General features: G+C 44.5%; 1 protein-coding gene across 4 annotated transcripts in view; it reads right to left on the bottom strand.

The window, feature by feature from the left end:
* Positions 1 to 1438: 1438 nt before the first annotated feature.
* tet1 (tet methylcytosine dioxygenase 1) overlaps positions 1439 to 24042 on the bottom strand; it is a 38407-nt gene continuing 15803 nt past the window's right edge. For 2 of the 4 annotated variants that reach the window (XM_035399942.1, XM_035399941.1), the window contains exons 3-12: positions 23083 to 23133; positions 17042 to 19241; positions 16827 to 16917; positions 10790 to 10883; positions 10094 to 10302; positions 9711 to 9861; positions 7792 to 7881; positions 6109 to 6246; positions 5332 to 5638; positions 1439 to 4968 (exon numbers count right to left, since the gene is read on the bottom strand). In XM_035399942.1, the coding sequence (XP_035255833.1) occupies positions 3854 to 4968; positions 5332 to 5638; positions 6109 to 6246; positions 7792 to 7881; positions 9711 to 9861; positions 10094 to 10302; positions 10790 to 10883; positions 16827 to 16917; positions 17042 to 19241; positions 23083 to 23133 (4446 nt within the window). In that variant the 3' untranslated portion in view covers positions 1439 to 3853. Of the gene's footprint in view, positions 4969 to 5331; positions 5639 to 6108; positions 6247 to 7791; positions 7882 to 9710; positions 9862 to 10093; positions 10303 to 10789; positions 10884 to 16826; positions 16918 to 17041; positions 19242 to 23082; positions 23134 to 23293; positions 23746 to 24042 lie in introns of those variants that run through there. The other 2 variants (XM_035399944.1, XM_035399943.1) reach the window with 2 other exon arrangements.

Below are 24042 nucleotides of genomic sequence, written 5' to 3'. Positions count from 1 at the left end.
GATAGCTGCAAATATTAGTCAGGTTTTTTTGTAATCTCTCTGGGGTCTGTATATTCATCATTTTGGCTTTGCTTCTACATGGGGCATTTCTGGGACCTGAACAACATACAGATCCACTGCAGGGGGTCTTTTATACAGTCCCAATTTCCCTGGCATATATCAGTGAACAACACATAGCAAACAGCCACCATATAAACAGGTTTCCCTGACAAAGAAAATACAAAAACCCAGTGCAAACTGACAACTGCTACGTCACACACATACACACACACGTACACACATACACACACACACACACAGGTTCAATGCTTACATACACACAGTAATGATTTAGGACTCAAAATGGTGACATTTGAGAATTTGCAAAACCTTCTGAGAGCTTTGAAAAGACTAACATGACACATTAACTTGGCCACTGTGAACGATCTTAAACCGGACAATCTGAAATCTGTAAAATTTATTTCCAAACTAATGTGACCTTATTAGGATTTTGAAAAAGATGAAGATAAGGCTGTTGCTATTTCATAGACCAGGGTGTCAATGATTTCAGGAAACTGTACAATACATTTAAAATCACAAGAAAGTACAAAAAAAGGAAACCCTTTATGTAAATATTGATTATGGTTTTTCTTTAACTATGCTTGGCTGTTGTCTGGTCATGACAGCAGAGTCTGCAGTGGCTGAACATGTGGATAAAAGCACAATCCCACAGATAAATCAGTTTGAAAAAGCACCAATCACTCAGAGCCATCGAAGCTCAAAGCTCGGCTCATTCATGATGAAAAGGATGAGTGACACGCCCAGCTACCATATCTGTTGCAGCAAATGAGTGCCATTACAGCAGTGCTGTCACATGCCTGATGTGCGGTAATGTTGCCCAGAGGGCCAGGAATAACACACTCTGGCACTTAGCACATTGAAACCAGTGTCTCACAGCATTTTCCATGGTGGAGTGACGGAGGGGCCCGGCTGCACTTCCTGCCCCTGCAATGTCCAATAGCACCATGACAAGGAGGAAAAGGTTCTGCTCAGGCAAACTTCTGTAGGGCTGAAATCCTGAGCAGGGTGACCATGCTTCGAGCCGCCTGGGGAAGGGGGGGAGGGGGGGGAGAACTATTTGGAGTGACCCCGTTTTGAGCTGCCCAGTAGGGGGGGGGGGGGGGGGGGGGGTATTTGGAGTGATGCTTTGAGCTGTCCAGGGGAGGTCATTTGGAGTGACCTTCCACTGACCTGTCCAGGGGAGGTCATTTGGAGTCGGTCCTGCTCTGAGGTCACTAACGATACGGCGTTGTCCCACGCCAGCGTGACAACCCTGGGAGGGAGATGCGGCCCCCAAACTTGTGGAGAGCAGCACACCTTTAAGCACCTGCGCTGATTAGCTAACGCAGCCCAGGTGCGTGTGCCCTCTCCACCAGCCAGGGCGCAACCGAGACCAATCCGCCTCTCCGGCGGACCGACTGCCACAGGCGTGTTAAGCCATTATTCAGGCAGCGGTGTGAGGTAAGGCGCTCTCTCCCTTTTGCACCGTTTAACTCCCTTTAACATGAAACAGTGTTGCAGAAAAAGCGGTAGTCAGCACCAGTAAAAGCTGCCAACCTCCACACATGCCTGCGATACAAGATCACTTCTCTTCTGATTTTAACATTCCTACACTCTTCCTCCTCTGACATACTCCAACTCCACCTCTATCTGGCGTTATGCTCTCCAGCTGAAAGACCCGGCAATGTGTTTCATTATGCGGAACTGAATGAAGCCACATAAGGCAGGCTTCTGGATTAAAGGATTACAGCTCAGGGACTTCAAGGTTTTCACGTGTAGTTGTGCCTTTGTTGTTGTTCTTGTCGCTGTTAAGCTTCAAAGACCAGGTAGAATGATCTGAACACTGCTGTTCTGAACACAGTCCAGACAGAGCATGTGCAGTACAAAGCTTACGCTCCATTTCTGCTGGAGAAATAAATCGGCAATCTTTTGGTAGCAAGCACCGTTAATGTGAATGGCAAACAAAAGCTTATTTAGAAGAACAACTTTGTGCACCATATATTGTAGCACCAAGATAAAAAGCAAAATACATGCTTAAAAAGAATTCAACTCAGGTCTTAAATGCGAGCAAAGGTCCAAAAAGCCCTGTGACAGAATGCCTGTAAACTTTACATTTAAAAAAATTTAAATCAACTCAAAAAGCAAAACAGAATTAGATTTCATAGTTACATATAGCACAGCACTTTCTTCCCCCATGGATGCTTTGAGATGTTTGCAAGGACCAAAGAAAGGGTCAAGGAGCAACAATCCCTGTGTTGCTACAAACATTTTAAAAAATCATCTGGAGGCTATAAGCTAGCTTGTTGGGGGGTCTTTTGATTGTGGCACACACGCCAACCTGTAGATCCCCCACACTTCTGCAGAGAAAAAGGAGGGTTCACTACATGCCCTACACCTGCGTCATACACCTTTACCATGTGACCATATGACTCGTAGCCCCCCTGAGGACAGAGCCATTCGAGTCAGGTCATTGGTTAACCTCGGGAGCAGTTGCCTGGCTGTGTCATAAACCCTACCTGGCACAAACTGTACAGGGATGCTCTGCATGAGTAATCCATGATACAAAAGCGAGTTTAAACCCACGTAAAATCCGTGATTGCGATCGTGCTGGTGAAAGACCAGCCCGAGTATGAGGAGTGATCCTGCTCAGGGGTAATCACCCATCATCTGTCGAACCGCAATGTAATTACATCCAAAGACGGACTGTCAAGCTTTGCATTTAGCCCATGATCTCATGGTCTGGGAATTTTCAAAGCTTCTTTGAGGAAAGGGAATCGCTTTGTGTGATTTAAATGACCAATTTTAGAAGTCCTGCATCTCTGAATGCGGTACATGACGTTACACAATTATTGCTTCAAACAGCACGTCGTGTTGGTAGTCAGCTATTACAAATGTGAGGAGAAACCGCTGAATATTGTACACCACAAAGCGACACGGACAGTGAAAAGAAGACATGGATCAGGTACGTGGGCCTCGCCCAATCTCTATCAGTACAGATTTGAAGTTGATCTATTTCAAGTTATGCTTTAAAAATAAGAAAGTGCTTTTCAACATGTCATCTTTGTACACTGTAAATATGCTCATGTAACAAATCCAAAACCATATAAAAATAAAGTACCTTTCCTTCATTGTCATAATTAGCCAAAACACAGTTGGAAAAGGAATATTTCAGGATAATGCTACATGTCTTTCAGTACAAAACAAAATTAAAAACTCACCTATGAAAACAAGAATATGTCCATATTTTTCTTTTATCTTGAATGTATTTTTTTCTGCAACAATGGCACCACATGAAATCCATATTCATTAAAAACTCATCCTATAAAAAGAGCACCAGGGACTGGTTCTTATGTCCAAAAGCACATCAATGCGAGCAAACAGTAAACAATTAATGTTTCACTGTAAAATTAGAGTGTTTACTCTTTGCAAGCAACATGTAGGCTGACACACAGCACAATTGCAGTAAACAGGCTTGATTAAATTAAAAACAGCTTTGACAATGATCAGAATAAATAATCTCACCTAGGTATGTATGTTCTTTTTCAATTTGTATAGAAAACCTGTTGAAAACATTTTCAAAATCGGTTTTGGAGCACCATTCTGGTTACAAAAACAAAACAAACACAAATAATGTGCATGAATATGCACACACACACACACACACACACATACACACTTACATAGATACAGAAATACTCACAGTTAAAACCCAAACTGTAAACCCTCATTCTGGTGACAGCTGAGATGAAAGTAAAAATGAAAGAGGAAGAGCAGACGGCGGTAAGGTGACTGAGGTACGGTCCGGCAGGGCGGGTCACGCCCAGCGGCTGTAGGGACCGGTGACTTGGGTCAGGGCGTACGGGGACGCGGTGACCAGCCCATCCCGCGTGACGGACGGCGCGTGCCGCGTGGGGACCTGCAGGAGACCCGCCTCCTTGGGGAAGACCTCCTCCTCCTCCTCCTCCTCCCCGCCGTTCCCGCCGCCCGGCCTGGCCTTTTTGGCTTTGGACTTGGACGGGCTGGCCTCGGCCCCGCCCACGCCCCCCAGCCCCGCCCCCAGCCTCTCGGCCTCCTCCTCCCTCTCCCTGGCCCGCTCGGCCATCTTGGCCTCCCACACGGCCAGGCCGTGGCCGCCCTCGTTCAGGTTCTTGTGCTGGTAGAAGACGAGCGAGACGCGGGTGGGGTGGCTGCGGTCGGGCTTGACGATGGGCGTGGTGGCGTGCAGCTCCCGCCGGGCGCACTCGATCAGGATGGAGCCGTGCGAGGGCGCCACGGCGACCCCGCCGATGTCCTCGTCCAGGAAGTTGTGCTCGCTGTCCGACCACACCTCCTCGCATTTGACGCCGCCCGAGGCCAGGGCAGGATCCTGGACCTCCCCGTGGTACCCGTTGGGCCTGCTTCTGAGGCCCTCTTGGACTTTTGGGGAGGAGTCTTCAGAACTGCCCTCGCTGGACGGCCTGTGGAAAGAGGACCGGCAGCCTTCCTCACCCACCTCCATTTTGAGAGCGCGGGGGCAGCCCCCCACCCCTGGAGAGCTTAAACACGCTGCGGAATCGGCTCCCAGCTGCTGGTTGCTAAGCAGGTTCTGCTCGCCGACACTGAGCGAGTATCCATTGACGACTGGGCCTGTGGTGCCGTACTGCAGGAAGGGAGTTCCGTAGTTGGTTCCGTGGCTCCCTGGCAGGCCAAGATACCCATAAGGGGGGCCAGAGACACCGGGCTGGAGGGGGGAAAGTGCCTCCACGTCGGGGACGGGTGCTGCAGGGATTAAAGGGTATGGACTACTGACGTTATACGGGACAGAAGAACTGTAATTCTCAGCTAAGCAGTGCGCAGTGGCAGGTGTTTTGGGCAATTTCAAAGGGCTGTAGTAAGTCTGGGGCTCCATTTTGAATGAGGGCACCTGCTCAGCTAAAATGCTTTTGGAACCTGTGGAGGGAACAGACACGTCTGTTAAAGGGATGGAATACATTTCTCACAGAACTCCAACCACCCATTTCACTTAAATGGGAAATCACGTTAAATAAAGCAATATAAAGTGCAGCAGAATGCTCATAATTATGGTCTTGTGTTTCTGGTGGAAGGATTTTGTGCCCTGTAAGGTGGTTGAAATCCATGTTTTTTTTGCAACATACAATCAAACTCAACCATTAACTTTAAAGTTGACATATTCCTGGTGAACAAGGTACTGATACTGTATATTTTCAGCTCAAAGGCAGTGAAATCACTGCACACTTTCCTAAAATCCCCAAATTAAAATCACAACGTCGAATGTCAGGAGGGCGTCCGTACCGCTCTCCGCCTTGGTCCTGACCAGGGCGGCCTGCTTCTTCTCCTGGAGGGCCTGCCTCTCGGCGGAGGCCTTGCGCGCCTCCAGCTTCTTCTTGCGGGCGGACTTCGCGGGTTCGGCCAGCAGGCGGACCTCGCGCGGGAAGGCCGTCAGCACCTGCAGGGCCCCCGAGTGCATCTTGGCCCACTGGCCCTCCGCGCAGCCAAACTCGTCCCGCTCCGAGATCTTGTAGAGGGGCAGCACGTGCAGCTGCTCGTCCTCCGGAATGTTCCGCACCGCCCGGTTGTCCTCCTTGGTTAAAGTGCATACCTGCATGCCGGGGGAAGGGGGAAGATACGTCAAGGGTTGGGTCAACAATGGGTTAACTTTGTACTCAATCAATCAATCTGCACTCTGTTGCTTCTGTCTGTGTGTTCAATTAAGGTGAAAGATCTTTAAAAAAAAACACCTATTATGCGTTATGCGTATGTTTCTATTATGCGTTGGTGTCAACACAAAGAAATGCTTACTAATTAAACAGTTCTTCATAGTTCTTTACAGCACAATGGCAGGTTATGTCCTATGAGAAATACATTGCAGGTTTGAGTGGATCTGGTTTGAGGTTTGAGTGGACGCTGCATTAGGTCCTCCCAACAACAGGTCAGACACCTGCAGACCACCAGATGTGTTCAAGTACAAAATCTGCCACTCCTCAAAATAGTCACTGGCTCTCCTGTAGTACTGTGTATTAGCACAAAAACAAAAGTGAGTGCTGGTGTTCAGCAGTTAAAGACACACACCACGGTGCTCCCGTTGTTCATGTTGTGCGTGTCCTTGTGTGCATGAGCACAGAAGTCCACGCAGGCGGTCACCCCCGAAAAAGGCTTGCCCTCCTTTAGGCCCAGCCGACAGTCCTGCCCCGCATCCTCCTGCTCCACCTGAAAAACAAGCCCAAAGGTCATATCTCAGCCCAAAGATCATATCTCAGCCCAAAGATCATATATCAGCCAAAAAGTCACATCTCCAACCAAAGGTCATATCTCCACCTTTCAAAGGTCACTGGCCAGTCAGGCCACCAAGAACCCTATGAGAGGTAAACAAGAAAGGCACTGATAAGCATTCATCTAACATTATTTTGTAGAACTATAAAATAATCAAACTAATTGATGCACCCAATTTAGATATTTTATTTAGGTGCAGTCCACATAAACTGCTATAAATAAAGTACCCAACATTCTATTTGTATCAAATTGCTTCCTGATAACAATTAAGACACGAAGAATCTAAATAAATGGTCAAAATCCACCCATGGACGCCCCAAATGCTTGATGAGTAGCATGAAGCTATGGTTTAGAGTACTGTTCATTCAATCTAATGTATTCTCAGTGAATATGGTTATTTTCCCCTGTATAGATAGATGTATAGTCACTGAAGTTGTTTATGATCCATTATATAATATGATAGTACCTGTTTCTGACAACTAGATGCCGCTTTATGTTAACATGTTAACATGACGTCTGTTAAAAATTGTTTAAATTGCTATCATTTGAAAGTAAAGTTTTAAATGAACATTGAAGACATGTTTCTTCTTCAGACTTTTTAATCGAATAACAGAAACAGCACTGCCTGGTGGTAAGAACCAGGAACTACAAGACTATGATGGGACAAAACACAAACCTCCTAACCCGTGCAGCTAATTGAGCACGCAACCACACAACATGCCTAACAGTCTTCCCAAGTGTGCTGATGACACACTGCTTCCCATCTCACTTCACTGGCTGCCTGTTACAGCTTGTATCATGTTTAAAACCAGAGTGTCGGCCTACAGGGCAGTGAATGCAACACCCCACCCCACCCCACCACCCCCCACACCTCCATTAAATCTGCAGACTCCACACCCCGGGCAGGTTTCTCCACTCCACAACCACAAGCCGACCGACTTCCCCCTCCCTACTTCCCCCAGTCACAATGCCTGTCTGTACTGGCCCTGCAGTGCTGGAACCACCTTCCCATAGTGGTCAGGACAGCAGGCTGATTGGCCATCTTCCTACACAGACTGACATAGACTGAAGACCCACCTCTTTAGACTGAATCTAACCCCTTACCCATCCGATCCCTACCTCATAGCATTCCCTCATTTGGTACTAACTCAGGTTATGATATTTTAATGAATTTAGGAAATACATTTTATGGTTTTATGTTTCTGTTCTTAGGGCTTGCTGTAGATGCAATCTGCATATATTCAAAGTTTGTATTTTTGGTCAGTACTTTGTTAGCATAGTTAACTTGCACTAGGGCTTTAGTGATGTTGCATCTTTACTCACTAATCTGGGAATATTGATGGTCAGTTCTGGAACAATTGCTCATATTAATTAGGTGAATATGTTCCTCCTGTATTGTAAGTCCTTCTGAACAACAGCACCGGCTGAAGGAATGTAATATAATCTATCATGAGCCATTATTCCCGGTTTCACGTGTCTTACCTGATTCTGAAAGGCTTCTGGGGCAAGCTTCTTATAAACAGGGGCCAGGTCTGTGGCTAGACTCTGAAGATTCTTCTCTAGCTTCTCCTCCTTTGAAAATCAGAAAGACAGCAGGTCACTGGTGGAGACGGTGAGAGAGAATCCGCTTCATCCCCGGTCTTGAAACAAAAAGCTGCTTATTTGCTTATATCCATTCACAGTCAAATGCTTCTCAAGAAAAATTAACTGCAGCTAAGAGGGACTGCACTTAGGACAGGAGAGCTCCCCTGATGTTCATAGAACAGTAGGGGAGGGCCCTTACACTCTGGACAAGGTAAAATTAAATTCCCAGGTGCAGTGATAAGGACACTGTACTGCGGGAGATACCTTCCTTCAGTTGAGATGTTATAAAGAGGTCCTGACTCAATGTGGGCATTAATGAGTCCAGTTTGAAACAGTGCGGGTTTTAACCCCGGAATCCACCGACAACACACAACTCTCCTTCCTTCCTTCTGATAAGCTAATCTTAGCCGGCATTTTGGCTTCCAATAGGATATCTCCAACTCAATGGCAGCCATTGCCCGAGGCTCAACTTGGCTTAAACTGAGATACTGCATTCCCAACCACCCTCCTGCTTGACCTTTCCTTCACCCTGGATGGCATCTCTGTCACCCTCTTTATCTGTTGGCAATCTTGGAGTGGTACTGAACAGCAAATTGTCCCCTTCCGGGAACATCCTGTTCGTGAGAACTGCAGATTCAACTTGTACAACATCCAGAGAATCCGCCACCAACTCCAGGTGCTGGACTACTCCCGCCTGGGCTACTGGCCTCCCTGCTGGCCTCCTCGCTGGCCTCCCTGCCTCTGCCACCAGACCTCGCTTTCAGCTACCCTCTTTTTTTCTTTTTGCATTTCATTTTGGGATAATGTTACAGATGTAGCTGTGTAAAGATAGGTTAGGTGTCTATTGCCATTTCTTTTGTTACAGCACAAACTGTTGGTTTGTCTGGCTACATCTGATTATGAATGGGTCTTCTGTTCTTTCTCAAGCAGCTCTCTGCTTCCCCAAAATTGATCTGACGCAGGATCACATGCTGTGCTGTGATGTTGGGATGTGGCCACTCATCAAAGCTTTTTGATACCACTTCATTCACCTGTTACTGTTCTGCTGTGATGGGAAAGTCTGGCTGTCTGGCTCAGGTAGGCCAGCAGAAATTCCTCTGTTGAGCTCAGACTCTGAGTGACTCATAGTTGGATCACATGATCATGTCTCCTAGCAACCCTGGACTCTTTTCACTCTCCAGGATTTTGCTGACATGGATTGTGCAAAAGATCCCTAAAGACTTCCACATCTCAGTTAATCCTGAAATAAGGCATGTCTGATATAACAATAATTCCGATCAGGTCAGAACAGGTACATGTGCCAATCTTAAACTAAAAATAATACATCAGTATCCCGCTTAAATCTGACTTGATTATTTTTAATAAAATACTTGCACAATCCTTGTGGAGTTTTGGAAGTTCTCCAAAGTGTGATACATCATACATGGATTTGTACAGTTATTTACCTTATGATTATTATCTTCTCCTTATTATGGACTATAATTACTATTGTATGAAATCAAGTAGCTGTCAGGAGGGAAAAAGAAGGGTTTGCGGGCTCCTGTAGGACAGGGAAAGGAGGGTTTGGGGGCTCCTGTGGGACTGAGAAAGGAGGGTTTGGGGGCTCCTGTGTAACTGAGAAAGGAGGGTTTGGGGGCTCCTGTAGGACAGAGAAAGCAGGGTTTGGGGGCTCCTGTAGGACAGAGAAAGCAGGATTTGGGGGCTCCTGTAGGACAGAGAAAGCAGGGTTTGGGGGCTCCTGTAGGACAGAGAAAGCAGGATTTGGGGGCTCCTGTAGGACAGAGAAAAGACGGTTTGGGGGCTCCTGTGGCACTCACCTCCTGTGGGTAGTCTCCGAGCAGCCGAAACTTGCGGGGGGTCTTGCTGCGGGCGAACTTGCAGCCGTTGAAGTACATGCTCCAGGAGCAGCCGAAAGAGAAGGAGGCGCCGCAGGTTTCCGGGTCCAATCCCTGACAGGCGCAGGTGCGACTGCAGCAGAGCAATCAGAACAGGTGTGTTTGAGAACGAGCAGCAGAGCGATCGGAGCAGGTGTGTTTGTGAACGAGCAGAAGGTGCCAAACTCTGGCTACTCTGGCTGAATCAAATGGGCGAGGCTCTGCAGTCCTATTTACACTTTTCGAAAAACATGAAAATCAGCTCTGTGCCACTGGTGATTCATCACAGTTATAATAACGGGCGCAGTGAGAGGTGCGGGGCTCACTCTTCGTTGAGGGCGCAGCGCCGGCTGGTGGGCGAGCCGTATTTGCACAGCGTTTGGGTCAGGTCCTCGTAGAGCCGGTCCGCCACCGCGCGCGGGAGGCCCTCCCACGCCAGGATGAGGATGACCACCACGGCGTCCTGGCAGGAGTGCCCCGCCCGCTGCCTCACCAGGCACAGCAGCTTCTCCTCAGCACTGCTGCGGCGTATCACCTGAGACACATGAGCAGATATACACACACATATACATACACATACATACACACACACACACATATATACATATACATTTGCACAGGCGCACACACACATTTATACATATAAACACCCACAGGCACATGCACATGCACACACACACACACACATGCACACAAGCACAAAACACAAACACACACACACACACACATACACAAACATATTAAGATCAGTAATGTAACCGAGGAAAGGAAAGACTTTTGCTCTGGTGCCACTGAACATCTCAAACACTATTCTCTGACTATTACATCACTTTTTGGCAAATTCACTGTTTTACAGGGTGTAGGAACACAGAGATTAAATTCAGTAATTCCAGGCTCCACTGAGGACGCCAGTATACATTATCACTTACCGCAATTAGTTTATCACCATAATAATTCTTAAATTGTTACGCACTCTTTATATGATAAATGTCATAAATATCTTTGCTGAACAGATTACTCACCCATTTGGCGATGGGGCAGCCCTGAGAGCTCCTGCCCTCCTTCCCAGTGTACACCACCACCTCCACCCGCACAGCGTTCCCCTTCTGCCCGTACCTACCCCGCCAAAAAACATGCCCCCATCAGCAACACACCCACTTCAGCTCAAGCTCAAGAACAACCCCTGTGCCCACACAGTCACATGCACACCTATCTGGTCATATACTGCAATGAAACTATACTAAAACACAATACACTAATCCTTGAGTGAACTATTTAAATAATACAGTGAGTGCTGTAATGTTTGGGACAAAGATATATTTTATTGATTTGGTTCTGTACTCTGCAATTTTAGATTCGCAATCATACAATTCACATGTGGTTGTACACGTGTGTACACATTCTCGGTTTTTATTTAAGGGCTTTGTGATTTCTGAGCTCACCAGTGTTCTCTTTCTTCTTAATAATGCTCTTAATAATAACGGTTGATATTAGTTAGGCTAAAATTTGATCTACGTCCCTGACGGATTTTCTAATTTCTCAGCCTCATAACGGCTTCCTTGGCTTTTATGGGCACAGCTCTGTTCTTCATGTTGATAAATGCCAATAACAGACTCAAAAAGGCAATCACAAGGCAAGACTCAAGACTAGATACTGAAAGCTCTCTTATATCCGCGCTAAGGAAGCAACTGCACACACCTGACTAATCAGAAACACAGTGACACCATATTATTATGACGCCCTGAAATGGGGGAACTATTTATACAAAGTGCTGTCATTTCTACATGGTGAAACCAAAATGTATATAAATGTCCTTCGATAAAAGCTGAGAATGTGCACTTTAACCACGAGAATTGTTTGATTGCAAATATAAAAATCTGGAGTACAGAGCCAAATCAATAAAACATATGTATTTTAAGAGAGGTTATTTTCTGATCTATTTAATATTCACAATTTTCAAATGTTTTCAGTCCATTAGTAATTGTGCAGGCCTTCCTGACTGACCACGCATTGCTTGAACACTAATCTACAACTACCCCCCTTTAAAAAAAGAAAATAATTGAAAAGATAAATTCACCTTGGCCTGGCCTCAATCTGCCCTTATCTTTAACAGAACGAAACATTGTTAAACAAGTGCACTTTACAAGTGCATTCTTCTTAGCAGTTTTCACTAGCATAATTAAACTGAGGTAGAGGCAAGCATTTTGTTTTTAACTTGGAGTCAAAGATTTCTTGACTCTAGGCCATTTTTGTAAAAGGTTACACTCATAGCTAAGATATGAAAGTGCTCTAACTAAAGGGAGCCATTTATCAAACTTCAGAAACAAGAATGTGTGAGCCTGCGAGGGTTTGCGGTACAGGGCCCCTCTGACACAGCGCTGAGGGTTTCCTGTTATAACTCGCAGGGCGTGTACAGCCTGATCCACTGGCCTCTCCCTTCTCTGCACTGCGCATGCTTAAAGCACACACTAGGGGGCGCAAGACAGGAGTCCTGGCCGAGCAGCTGCTCTTCAGCAATTTGCACTGCATAAGTAAGAGAGACATTTAACTGATTAAATTAAAAACTGAAGGTGAATCTAACTTTCACCTAATAGGTGAAAGTGCGGTTACATGGTCACTAAAACTAACCATTTGATAATGAAGAATGCAAAGACAAAGAAAATGATGATAATGAGCCATACCTGCATTGTCTTAATAAGTTAAAGGGAAAAAAAATTTGATCAGTTAAAAAAAGTGCTAACTCTGTTTGTAATTGTTTGCAATATAGCACAAAAAACACTATCAGAACATGGGACATTTATTCTTCATGGCTTACATAGCTATTTCTGGTATTATGTGGCTAAAGAGGATAAAAAATCCATCAAAATATAAAAAGCACCTAATTCAGAAAAATTAACAGCATGTTAAAATTCTAGGTCTGCGACTGTGGTTGGAAAGAAAACCCACATACACAGGGGCTCCCCAGGACTGAGGCTGGGAACCTCTGCCTTAGGGGACTTACTCCCACGTGCACCGACTGGAGTGTGAATTTGGGAACACAGCGGTGCGGAGCGCGGAAGTATGCGGTTTGAGACGCAGCCAAAATCTTGAGCCTGATCTACATCTGGGAAACACGGAAAGTCTCGAGAAGATCCAGCGTTCAGCCTCCAACTCCAAAAGGCAGGCTGCTATTGACCCTGGATGTTTACTACAATCAGGTATGATTAAAATTGAGAAAGATGATGGAAAGCCTATATGCCCCATGGCAACAATGATTGTCATTAAGCTTAAAAAACCAGAGCTGGAAAGTCTAGGGGACAGAAAGAAAAAGGCCTACCATGTGTAGCTTCCACCTATGAACCCAGCCAGCTGATTTTACTACTTCGTTCTACCTCCTGGCTGAAGAATTGTGCTAATTAGCAAATCCGGCTGGTTGAAACAAAATACTGGAGAGGACTTTTACTTTCTGAACCTGGATTTTCCAAGTTGGGAAAAAAATAACTGATAATTGTCGGTATGGTTTTTCCTCCCATCTCTAACTTTCATGGGGGGGTAACATGGGGCAAGATTCCCCCCTTTTACACATTCATATGATTTAAAAAATTACTTAAAAAAAGGTTTAACATACTGGTCCATCTCTCACAAATTATGCAAGAAACCGATGCAGAAAACCAAACAAAATATTTTTCATGTTAAGTGGGTATAGTTAAGTATAGTTTTATGTCATGGGGAAATGGAAAAGTATTATAAAGAAAGTATATATAGTTTAAACTTGTAATTTCAATTACAATGAAAGACAAATGATCACTCACACTACAGATTTACTCTGCATAAAATAAAATAAGCTAATAAACTGCATTGTGCTAAAATAACTAATTTTTTAGCACAATGCTAATAATAAATATTAAAATAACGTGTTATATCCAAATAAACCACAATGTAATTACACCAAGATTTATTAGAAATATTTGTTACAATTCATTCCCTTTATATATATTGATTAATTTCATACAATTAACCAACTATTACAAAAACCAAACTTAAGAAAAACATCCACTAAGAAGAGTTAAAACAATTCACTGAAGGGACAGAGAGGACTATGATCAGGAGCAAAGAAGGACTGTGGTGCTCCAGGGGATTCTGTGTGAAATAAAAAATAAATAAATATTTCTATACTTACTTCCCATTAAGAACAACATACAAAAGATTGTGTGTTTATTTTTTCAAACCAAAAAACATTTGTACAAAAAACATAAACACTGCAACTTCCTTAGCAACTGCAACAGCAGGCACAGGTTCATCCGTGACCTCAGCAGCCAGGAAGTCGTCATCCTGGAAAATCCCACTGTTGAGAGGTCAAAGTCCAGTCACCCGGAAGCTGTTGACCCCCCTTTCGACAATGGCCACCCTCTTGTATGCCTTCACCAAGGAGCCCAGCCAACTCATTGATGTCAAACTCGCTTTCTTGGGTGACTGGTCACCCAACTTTCACAAGCCTGGTTGTGGGTGGCCTTCAGGTCCTTGAACAGGGTCCTGTCCAGCAGCTGCAGTTTGTGGCTGCAGTGGGGGTGGCAGGGCAATCATGACGATCCCTTTTTCTCCCTTGCAAAAGGACTGCCTTTTTGTGAGAATGGTGCCCATCAAGGATTAGGATATGTGTCTCATCTTTTAAAGACTTCAATCCACCCAGAGTCTGAAGCTCTCCTTGTTGATCCAGGTGTTACCCAATTTAGCAGCAGGTCGTTCCAGCACTTGTGCAGATCCCCGTTCGGCACTTGCCATCCTACCCACCAGATGAATGCCCTTTTCAGCAAAAACATTCTGGAAAGTCTGAACGTTCTGGATGCCAATTTTATTCATATGCCAAGTTCTCACAGGATAGATATCCTGAAAGATTTTGAGCTGTTCTCAAGTTCTGAAAAACTGGCCGATTTTAGACTTGTTAAAACCAACTGCGCAGGTTATGTGGGCTATGATGTAATAGTGGATTAGCCATAATATATGGGAAGACACCATCTTTGATGTTTCTTTCTCTATGGAAAGCATTTTGGTGGTTTAAAGGAATGGAGCAAAGGATTGTGTTTTGTTTAACGTTATTGTTGTCTTTATGTTTAATCTGATAATGTCCTATGTACTTACAGTTGTGTTCTCTGTGGACCACAGGAAGAATAGCTGCTGCTTCTGCTGGAGCTAATGGGGATCCTAATAAATGAAATGCTGGTGGCCTGTGGAGTGTGAACAGACAGGGATGGATGGCCAGTCCACACCTGCTAGCTGTCCATGTAAATGGACGTTTGATCCCAGTCTTATGGGCCAAATGAAAAGAGAGTTTCCTCTGATCTTTCTCATACTTATGCAGAAAGACTGGCGATTTCCCCAGATTTCTTTGGCCTGGGTTGGCCACATTCTTGTGTTTATGCCACCTGATGGTTTTTGGCGGTACATTAAACCTTCACGATGCACCCTAGATGGGTTCTCCACCTTGTATGCTTTTCAGAGCATCAGCTATAGCTACACCGTGTTGTCTTCCTCTTGTAGTTCCACATCTTTGACTGTTTCTGTGTGAAACAAAAAATTTTTATAAATACATTTTTTCCATACATTCTTCCCATTCATAAAGTTACAAAACAGATTGTGTTTATTGGAATATTATAAGGAAGGAGGAAACATCTAGCTATCTAATCGAGCATCTAGCTATCTAACTAGTTATAGGCGCATCTTCTTATCTGATATTTGAATACTGGACCCAGGAGGAAAATCTTTCCCCATGTAGTTAAGACAAATCAAGTATAGGCATACTAACTTACCTAGACCCCCAGACTTAACCATCTACTTAACCACTGACTAGCTGTCAAGCCAAAAGCAGTGATGCCCTCAGGAAGAGTACTGTATGTTAACTAGCTAGGTAGCAAGCTAACTAACTTTTCACCTCAACTTTTAAATTTCATCAAGCACATTAGCTAGCTTGCAAGCAAGCCATCAATGGAATGGACAAAATTCAGATGTTAGGTAATGTAGTAGCTATGTATAAATACAGCTAGGTAGCTACATATTAGGCAGCGAAAAAGGATAGCAAAGACACGCCTGGGGGTATCTCTCTCAAACGTCTTGCCTCACCTATGCTCCACACAAATTGTAATCTTTAATATAACAACTGATGAACTAAGTGATTATCGCCCTTAAGGCTTCACTAATGACATGTTACAGTTGAATACATAGATTAATCTTCCTAAATATACATTAACAACACATTTTTAAAGAACAAGGAGTTACATCAACTTACCTCAGAACTGATTTGGTGAAATAGCTTCAACCGTTGAGTTGTTTCACTTGAAGAGCTCAATTGGTAAAGAAAAGTGGGATCCAAGGAATGTGTCGAGAAAAGATTTGGTGCCGCCTAGAGCTTAAATAAATCATTACAGGGGGGCATTGTTCTCATGTTACCTATTGGTAAGGCAGCACCCAGGGCTAACAGACTAATTTGGGTAGACCTGCTGCTGTTATACATTCCTAGGTACTGCTAGCATTATTGTAATACATTTTAGAGTACACACTGGGGTCTATATGCAGAGGCAATGGCCCAGGAAAGTGGCATGGGGCTTATTGGGGAGTTGCTACAGAGCCAGGGGGAAACAACATATTTGAAGTATGTGATACTCACTTAGGAATGCCATTTCACTTAGCCAAGAATACAAGAGTATCCACTACAAATGATTCATACTCACATGCTCCAAATACACATTCTGTAACAGTCACTTTGTGTAATGCACACATTCTGCCCTTTCTCATTTTCTGCCTGAATATCAGTAGCAGTTTGGTTAATACTTACCAAGGTTTCACTTACTGTAAACTTAAAGATTGTTCTGGGGAATCAGGCCCACTAACCAAAGCTGATCTTCTGTACTAGTTCAGCATGTGGGCTTGAAGAACACACAGAGGCAGCTATGCTGGTACTTCTACATGAAGTTTAATGCAACAAAAAATGTAAAATGTGTGCATGCAGCTTTACTGATAATAACTGCACTGGACTGCATGCAGCTTTACTGGACTGCACTGTCAGAGTGATGAAGCCGTTCCTACCTGTTTTCCATCATTTCCCGCACAGCTGCCACAGTTGGGCCTGATCCAAGGTGAGTATAATATGGCCCTTCTTCTTTTTCAATTATTTGCTCTACAGAGAGATTCAGAAAAACATTGGTGCCAAATATAATTGACGACACAAAAGCATTTGCAACAAGATTCACATTTTTTCAGCTGCCTGAATGAACCAGGTGACACATGAGGGTCTGACTTACCCATGCAACCGCAGTGTGAAGGGCTTGTGCCTTTTTTCGATGGGGTGTCAATTAAATTCTTGGTTGGTGTATCCAAGAATCTGAGAGGAGACTCCAGAAAACTGTTAAGAGTGTTTTTAGTGGGAGTGGATTCCCCGGGAAAGGTTGGGTTACTTCCTGCGCCGCTGGGACTTGAAATGGACAGGACAGTGACTGACCCTGAAGCCTCCACCTTGCAGTATCCCTCATTGGCTGGAAAAGCTGGTCTCTGATCTCCTGCAGAGCTCTCAGTCACGGCTCTGTCGTGAAACGCAAGCCTGGGGTCGGAGATTTCACTGGGCAAGCAGGCCTCTGTAAAGCCCGCCTGGAGCGTAGCACCATTACGTAGAACATCATCGGACTGCGATACCTGAGTAATTAAGTCATGCTGACATCTCGGTGCCAGCGGAGATTCCGGGTGACCATTCCTCTGGCCGTGATCTTGGTCAACATTACAAATACGCCCGTCATCATGGGAGCCAATGGAAGCAGCCAGCTTTGGACTTTTGCAGGTGACACCGTTCTGAACCCAGGACCCAGAAAAAGGTGGCCTCTCAGGCTCTCTGCAGAGGTTGGTGCCTTTCTGAAATTGATGCCTCTCGTGGTAAGCTTCTGCTATATATCTTTTAAGGTCCATTTGGGCTTGGGGAGGAAACAGGTTCTTGTGGTGGCCTGTCACCTTCTGCAGCGGGAATACTTTTTGGACCTTGGTCTTATGAGGGGTCTTGCCACTGGCTAACCGTTTTGGGAAGTCGGACTCATGGCTGTTATCGCTCTTGTTGGCGTTGACCTTTTTCTTTGAAATTCTGGGCTTGGAAGGTGTGGTTTTGGGCTTCTTGGGGGTAGGCTTGTGCAGGAGCGAATGGTAGCTGTTCTTAATGTTCTGGTCCTTTGTACTCTGCGGGGCAAGTGGACGGGCTGTGCTTACAGTGCTCTGCTTGTGACTCGATTCAATTATGAAGGCAAGCTGTGCCAACTGAGCTGCCACCTCCTCCTCGTCCTTATTCCTTGTGACTTTGCTAAGTGGCGGTATCCTTTCCTCCTTTTGGTGCCCCTCGAAAGTGCCGTCTACCCTCTCCACTCGACAAAGTGTATGCTCACTTCTCCTGTTAAGATCTTGGTCCTGGTTATGGAAGTGCTTTTCACAGTTGATACATGATGACATCCTTTCCGCTTCTGAGCTGGCCTCTAAGAGGTCCTGCAAGGACAGCTTGCCTATTGTGGAAAGGCTGTGTGAGCTGTTGGTGAAGTTATTTTGCTTACTTAATGGAGATTGGATGACAGAGGTTTGGTTTGATGGTGTGCTGATTACTGGCACTTTGTATGAAATAGTATCTGATGCCAACTTGCTCTGCTGTGGATCTAAGTCTGTACTTGAAGCCAAACTTGATGAGTGCCTGTATTCGTGGGGCTGGCCCTGGTCAAGTGCTTGTGAGGGGGTCATTAGGGGTGCTACTGCAAGTTGGGTTAGGGCCTCGATAGCAATAGCTTGCTCAATACTGATGTGTCTTTGCTTGACCAAGGACTGCACGCTTTGCAAAGAGAGCCTTTGAGCATCTCTCCCAAGGGCAGGGTCAGCGATTAGCTGAGTGGGAGTGGTAGTAGCATTTTTAGGGCAAGCATTGCTAAAGATTTCCTCTGGTTCTTTCTTCAAAGTGCACACTGTGGGAGAATGAGGGCTATAGAGCTGCTCCTCCTTATTCGAAATCGAGAAGCAAACGACAGCTGCCAGTGTGGATAGGGCATCCTCAAATCCATCACTGCTCCCCGAGTCCCTAACAGACTGTTCGCCCGCCCATGCACACGGCTCCTCCATCTTGATCTTTTTTGGGGGGGAGGCTGAGTCTGTCGCCGAGGCGGGTTTTGAATTTGAGCCGAAACTATGCTGCATGGAAAAAGTTCTTTGGGGTGCAGAGGGCAGGTCCACACAGGCACCACCATTTGGTTTCATATCTCCTGGATCCTGGTGAGGGACCCCGCTGACGTGCTGAAGGAGGAGCTGGCTGACGTCGTCTCCGGTCCTGGGTCCCGTCTCCAGAGGAAGTGCCACATCATCCCGTGAGTATCTAACTCCTGGGGGGTCTGCGATGACCTTCGAGGCCTGCACATATTCTGGGAACGGCCAGGAATCTTCCATCTGGTGTGGTTTTGTGCCATTGACCGAGGCTTTCTCCAGCTCACCCTGGGCACAAGAGAGAGAGAGGTCTGAGCATGTCAACAGAATACTTTATTTTGGGGGACACACCAGGTGTGGCACAAGAACAATGTAATAAACCAGACCGATAAGTAGCAGTGCTCCACCAAACAGCCTGCCATACAGCAGAGTGTAAGGAAGGTCCAGCAATATGAACAAATGCAGAAGCACAACAGTAGAGCAAGGCCATTGTCCAATATATAATAAAAGGGCAAGAGCTTGGCTTCTCACTACAGAGAGAGCCACAATGTGAAAGAGAGCAAGACAGAGAGAAAGGGAGAAAGGGACAGAGAAACAGAGAAAGAAAAAAACAAAAAGAGAAGGAGAGAGAGAGCGATAAGTAGAAAGAGAGAGAGAGGTATAGTTTAAGGACTGCAGTGGGGAGGGAGGTAGACACAGGCTGCTATATCCCCTTTATGTCATGTGACCCGCTATGTGAGTGTATGAGCATACATTATATTTACTCACAGAGGACCTTTCTGGTGTGATCTTGCTACTTTCTGTCTAAAATGTTGAACAACCCATTTCAGCAATTCAGTTTAAGCACCTTACTCGGGAGTACCCTTATATCCCATGAGGCACTGTCAGCCCACAACCTGGAGCTTATGACATGAGCTTATTACATACCTGCAAATCCACATCACCACAATTAAAATGAACCATCTGCCACTCAATATCCTGTGATACCTAAACCCTAACTACCGGAATGTTTGCTTGTTTCCATATAATAAATGTATGTACATTAACACTTAAGGAAGTTAACTAATGATTACACTAACACGTACAGCATTTTAACAATGCTTGCATTAAGACTCAAGGAAGTTAAACAAAACTTACATTAACCTTACATTAACACTTAAGAGTAGTTAAAGATTGCTTACATCAACCTTACACGAACACTTAGGGGAATTCAACAATACTTACATTAATACTTAAGGGAATGGAACAGTGGCTTGTTTATTTTTGACCATATTTACTTTAACTTGATCCTTACATTTTTCTTCTCTCTTGAGCTGCAGCCTGAGTTCGCTATGTACTGATGCAGCGTGGGGAAACATGCCTTCACTTAAGATCAACCCTCACACCAAATAGAGGGTGATGCAATAGTTTGGTTGAAAAAGGGGTGAGGCAATAACTTTGCTGCCGATGCAATTATTACAACTGAAAGGTAACTTACAGCACTCTCCTACTCACTTTCTGATTGAAAATAAAAACTAAAACAACACGGGATGTGATTTTCTCCAAACTAACCTGCTTTTTCCACAATATTACAGTAACGATCCTCTCCAACAAGTAATCAAACTTTGCACGAATCAGTCAACTTTCAGGTTTAACAGCCGCCATAAACAGTACAGAAATGGACCATGCTGAAAAAAAAATCCCGAAATGTATTATCAAGACATTGCAATACATCATAATATATATGAAAAAATAATTGCTACTTCCACACATTCCAATATATTTGTCTTATAAATATGCTGCTGTGAAATGCATTTATCATATGTTCAAAAAAGTTAATGTTTTTACAATAATATTACAGTGTATTTCATATTCCATTGGTGTGCATGTATAATACAAGAGGCGGTAAGTGTAAGCTTAGGCATCTGTTATGGAAATTAATTTTTCATGATATCACTGCAAATTTGTAATGTAACAGCAATTATTCCGGAAATAGCACAAGACATTAATAACTTCAAACACTAGCGGAAGACACAATAAGATTCCACATGAGCGCTTCCATATGGTATTCACACAGCATTGAGTCTGGTGTTCTTGGTATTTGCTAAATGTAGGGAGTCCCTATACGCTGAACACAGATGCACTATCAGTTCACTTTCATCAGACCTAGTAAAACTGGTGGGGTCAAACTTTGCTTTAAATTAATCTGGTTTAATTCCTTTTCTGCTTTGAACCCAACGTAACCTCCTATCAGCAAAGGGGTTTTTATTCTTTATCACACTGAGTGATCATACATTTTGAATGAGGACATGGATCTCCAGCTGTGTCAATCCACCAAAGTGTCTAAGACATTTGAGATCCATGCTCCCGTCTCCTTCAAAGCACCCATCACAGCAGTGAACTGTGATATCTCCATATTAATAAGCAGAGCTGAATTGTGATATCTCCATATTAATAAGCAGAGCTGAATTGTGATATCTCCTCAGTAATCAGCACAGCTCAACTGTGACAATGCCATATTAATATGCAAAACTGAACAGTGAAATCTCCATATTAACAAGCAGGTCTGAAGTTTGTTATCTCCATATTAATATTAATAAGCAGCATGCCATTATCCAGTACGAGTGACATACAATGCTTTTACCTGTTTTGCATAGTATCCCAAAGTGTTGCTTTAATTTTGTGATCAGAGATTACACACAACGCATGCAGCCATAGGCCAGTAACATTGCACGTTCTGGTGATGCACTGTTCCTCTGAGAACACACTTTCCCCAAAACTCACTGCTTTTTATTCACATGTTCACTGTTTAAAAAGCACAGCCATTCCAACGCCAGCTGGTTGTAGGGAACTCTGCCCGGTCCGATGGGGATTCGATACTGTACTCACAGTGAAGGGAGGTAATTACACACGACTGGGTTAGTTTCTGGTCACAGCAGCTTGTCTTAATTTGGCAACACAGCAAAGCAAAAAGCACAAACTCCTTAAGCACGACTTGACTAATTAGCACCGAGCGAAAATAAAACTTACACTCAAGATAGCCGTGAGGTTTAATTTACCGCAACCAGCAGCCAAGTGAACCAGGCAGCGACGGCGCAATAACCTTCCACGCCGCGACCGGCGACGGAGGTGTTCCTTCTGCTCGTTTAAAGCATGTCATGAGTCAAGATTTTGGAGGCTGTAGCGTTACCTCCTTTGTTCTATTCTTTTGGGTTTCCACAGCTCTGGAAGCCGAGGCACAACGCGCGGTCGACTCTGACTTCAGAGCGCCGTTCAATAGCGTCTCCCTCCCCTGCCTCCCGCATAGCAACAGGGCTGAGATTGCTCCCAGAATTCTAAGGACCATCCCCCTTCAGAGCAACGGCTCCTGGGGAAGTTAGCGTAGTTAGCGGAGAGGCAGCATTTAGCCGTAACAGTCAGGGGACTGGCGACAGGAGCAGCACAGCACCACAGCTGCCTGTCCTGAGAGTGTAACAAAACCTGTGGTGATCAGCTTTAAAAAAAAACAACAACATGTCAGATGCAAAGCAGCACAGAGCAGCTCTCTGTGCACGAATCCATTAAACACTCCGGTGTGTCTCAATATGCAAGCACAGGTGTTTTAAACAGCCACAGAATTCAGTTTTAATTAGTTATTTACAAAATCATTAATTTTATGCAAGGCTGAACATCAGTCAATCTTCATAATCTCAGGTATGCATTTTTATTTTTATTTTTTTGCTTTATGTAAGCAGCTTTCACCTTTGCAAGTCCTCTGATGCTCTAAGGAACTTCAAACGCAGAAAAGTACCAGCAATAGCGGCATAATCTCACGCTGGTGAGCACTTGGCACAAAATTTTCAAAGCAAACTTCCTTCCTGGTGTCGGTGAGCTGCACGAGATCATTACAGCTAACCTGTCTCTGAACAACAATTCACAAAATTCTGTTACAATTTCACAGACCAATCATAAGCAAACCTGGATAAACACAGGCTACAATTCATCTGAAAAAAAAGACGTGCAAATCTGTGATACAAATGCAGCATTGCACTTTCAAAGGAACAGCAGATGCTTTCACATTACTCTTAATAATAATGGATTTCCTGAAAAAGCTGAGCCGTGTCTGAACCACCAACATTACTTCAGACATGAAAAAGTGGGTGCCCGTTACCTTGGAAACTCGTCTCTTTTTCCGTGGTTTGGCAATATCCTTGCACCCCAACTGCAGAACAGGAGCCAGAACAGACCTCATTAACGTAAATCAAAATGAGAAATAATAATATTTAACACAGAGCAGCCAGATGCAGAGAAATGATTCCAGACTCAGATAACAAAGATGCAAAAAAAAAACTGTGATTTTTTTCTTTCTTTCTTTTTTTTACCTTTTCCTTTTTCAAAAGCAGACCCTCAATTTTGGGTAACATATCTTACAAGGTAGCCATCTTGCTTCCTTCAGCTTCAAAAGAATAACTGGCTACTGTAGCTGATTCTTCTGCAAGCTGAGCCCAGGGTGTCATGATCAGAGCGCTGGAGAGCAGTGGCAATACTGCAGACAGGCAGGGCAAGCCTTTCGCAGACGCAGACAGCCCCTGGCCAGCCAATCGCGTGGGACTTTAGCGGCTTGTAAATTATCTTCCATGCCTAGACCCTCCTAAACAAAGGATCCCCTATGTGGGCTTTTACTCTACAACTACGCAGGGGAGAGAGCCACAATCTGCGGACTGGAGTTCTTCCAGCACTGGACTGGACTGAATCTACAGTACTCGGTTTATGGCCGTTTGAACTGATACAGGGAATGTGGATATTGTTTGTTGGGTTACTGTTAGGTTTGCACAATTGCACAGAATTATATTTATCCATGTGTTTGAATTAATACATGAATTAAATGTAAAGCGCCCTTCGAATTATTGACAAAAAAAAAAAAAAAGATCAAATAAATACAAGCTGTCCTCTTATAGTGTTTCATGAGACTGGTGAATATAGTGGAGGATCTTAGATCAGGACAAATGTCTTGGCACTCACTGGAATTCATAATTCCATTCACCTTAACCAGAGCCCTAGGACCAATGCAAGCAACCCCCATAATATCACAGCTCCACCATCATATTGCACCGCAGATGGGACCCTTTTT

The sequence above is a fragment of the Anguilla anguilla genome, chromosome 18, assembly GCF_013347855.1.
Source record: "Anguilla anguilla isolate fAngAng1 chromosome 18, fAngAng1.pri, whole genome shotgun sequence".
Classification (NCBI taxonomy): Eukaryota; Metazoa; Chordata; class Actinopteri; order Anguilliformes; family Anguillidae; genus Anguilla; species Anguilla anguilla.
The sequence above is the reverse complement of the archived record's forward strand: the minus strand, read 5'-3'. Positions and strand labels throughout refer to the sequence as shown.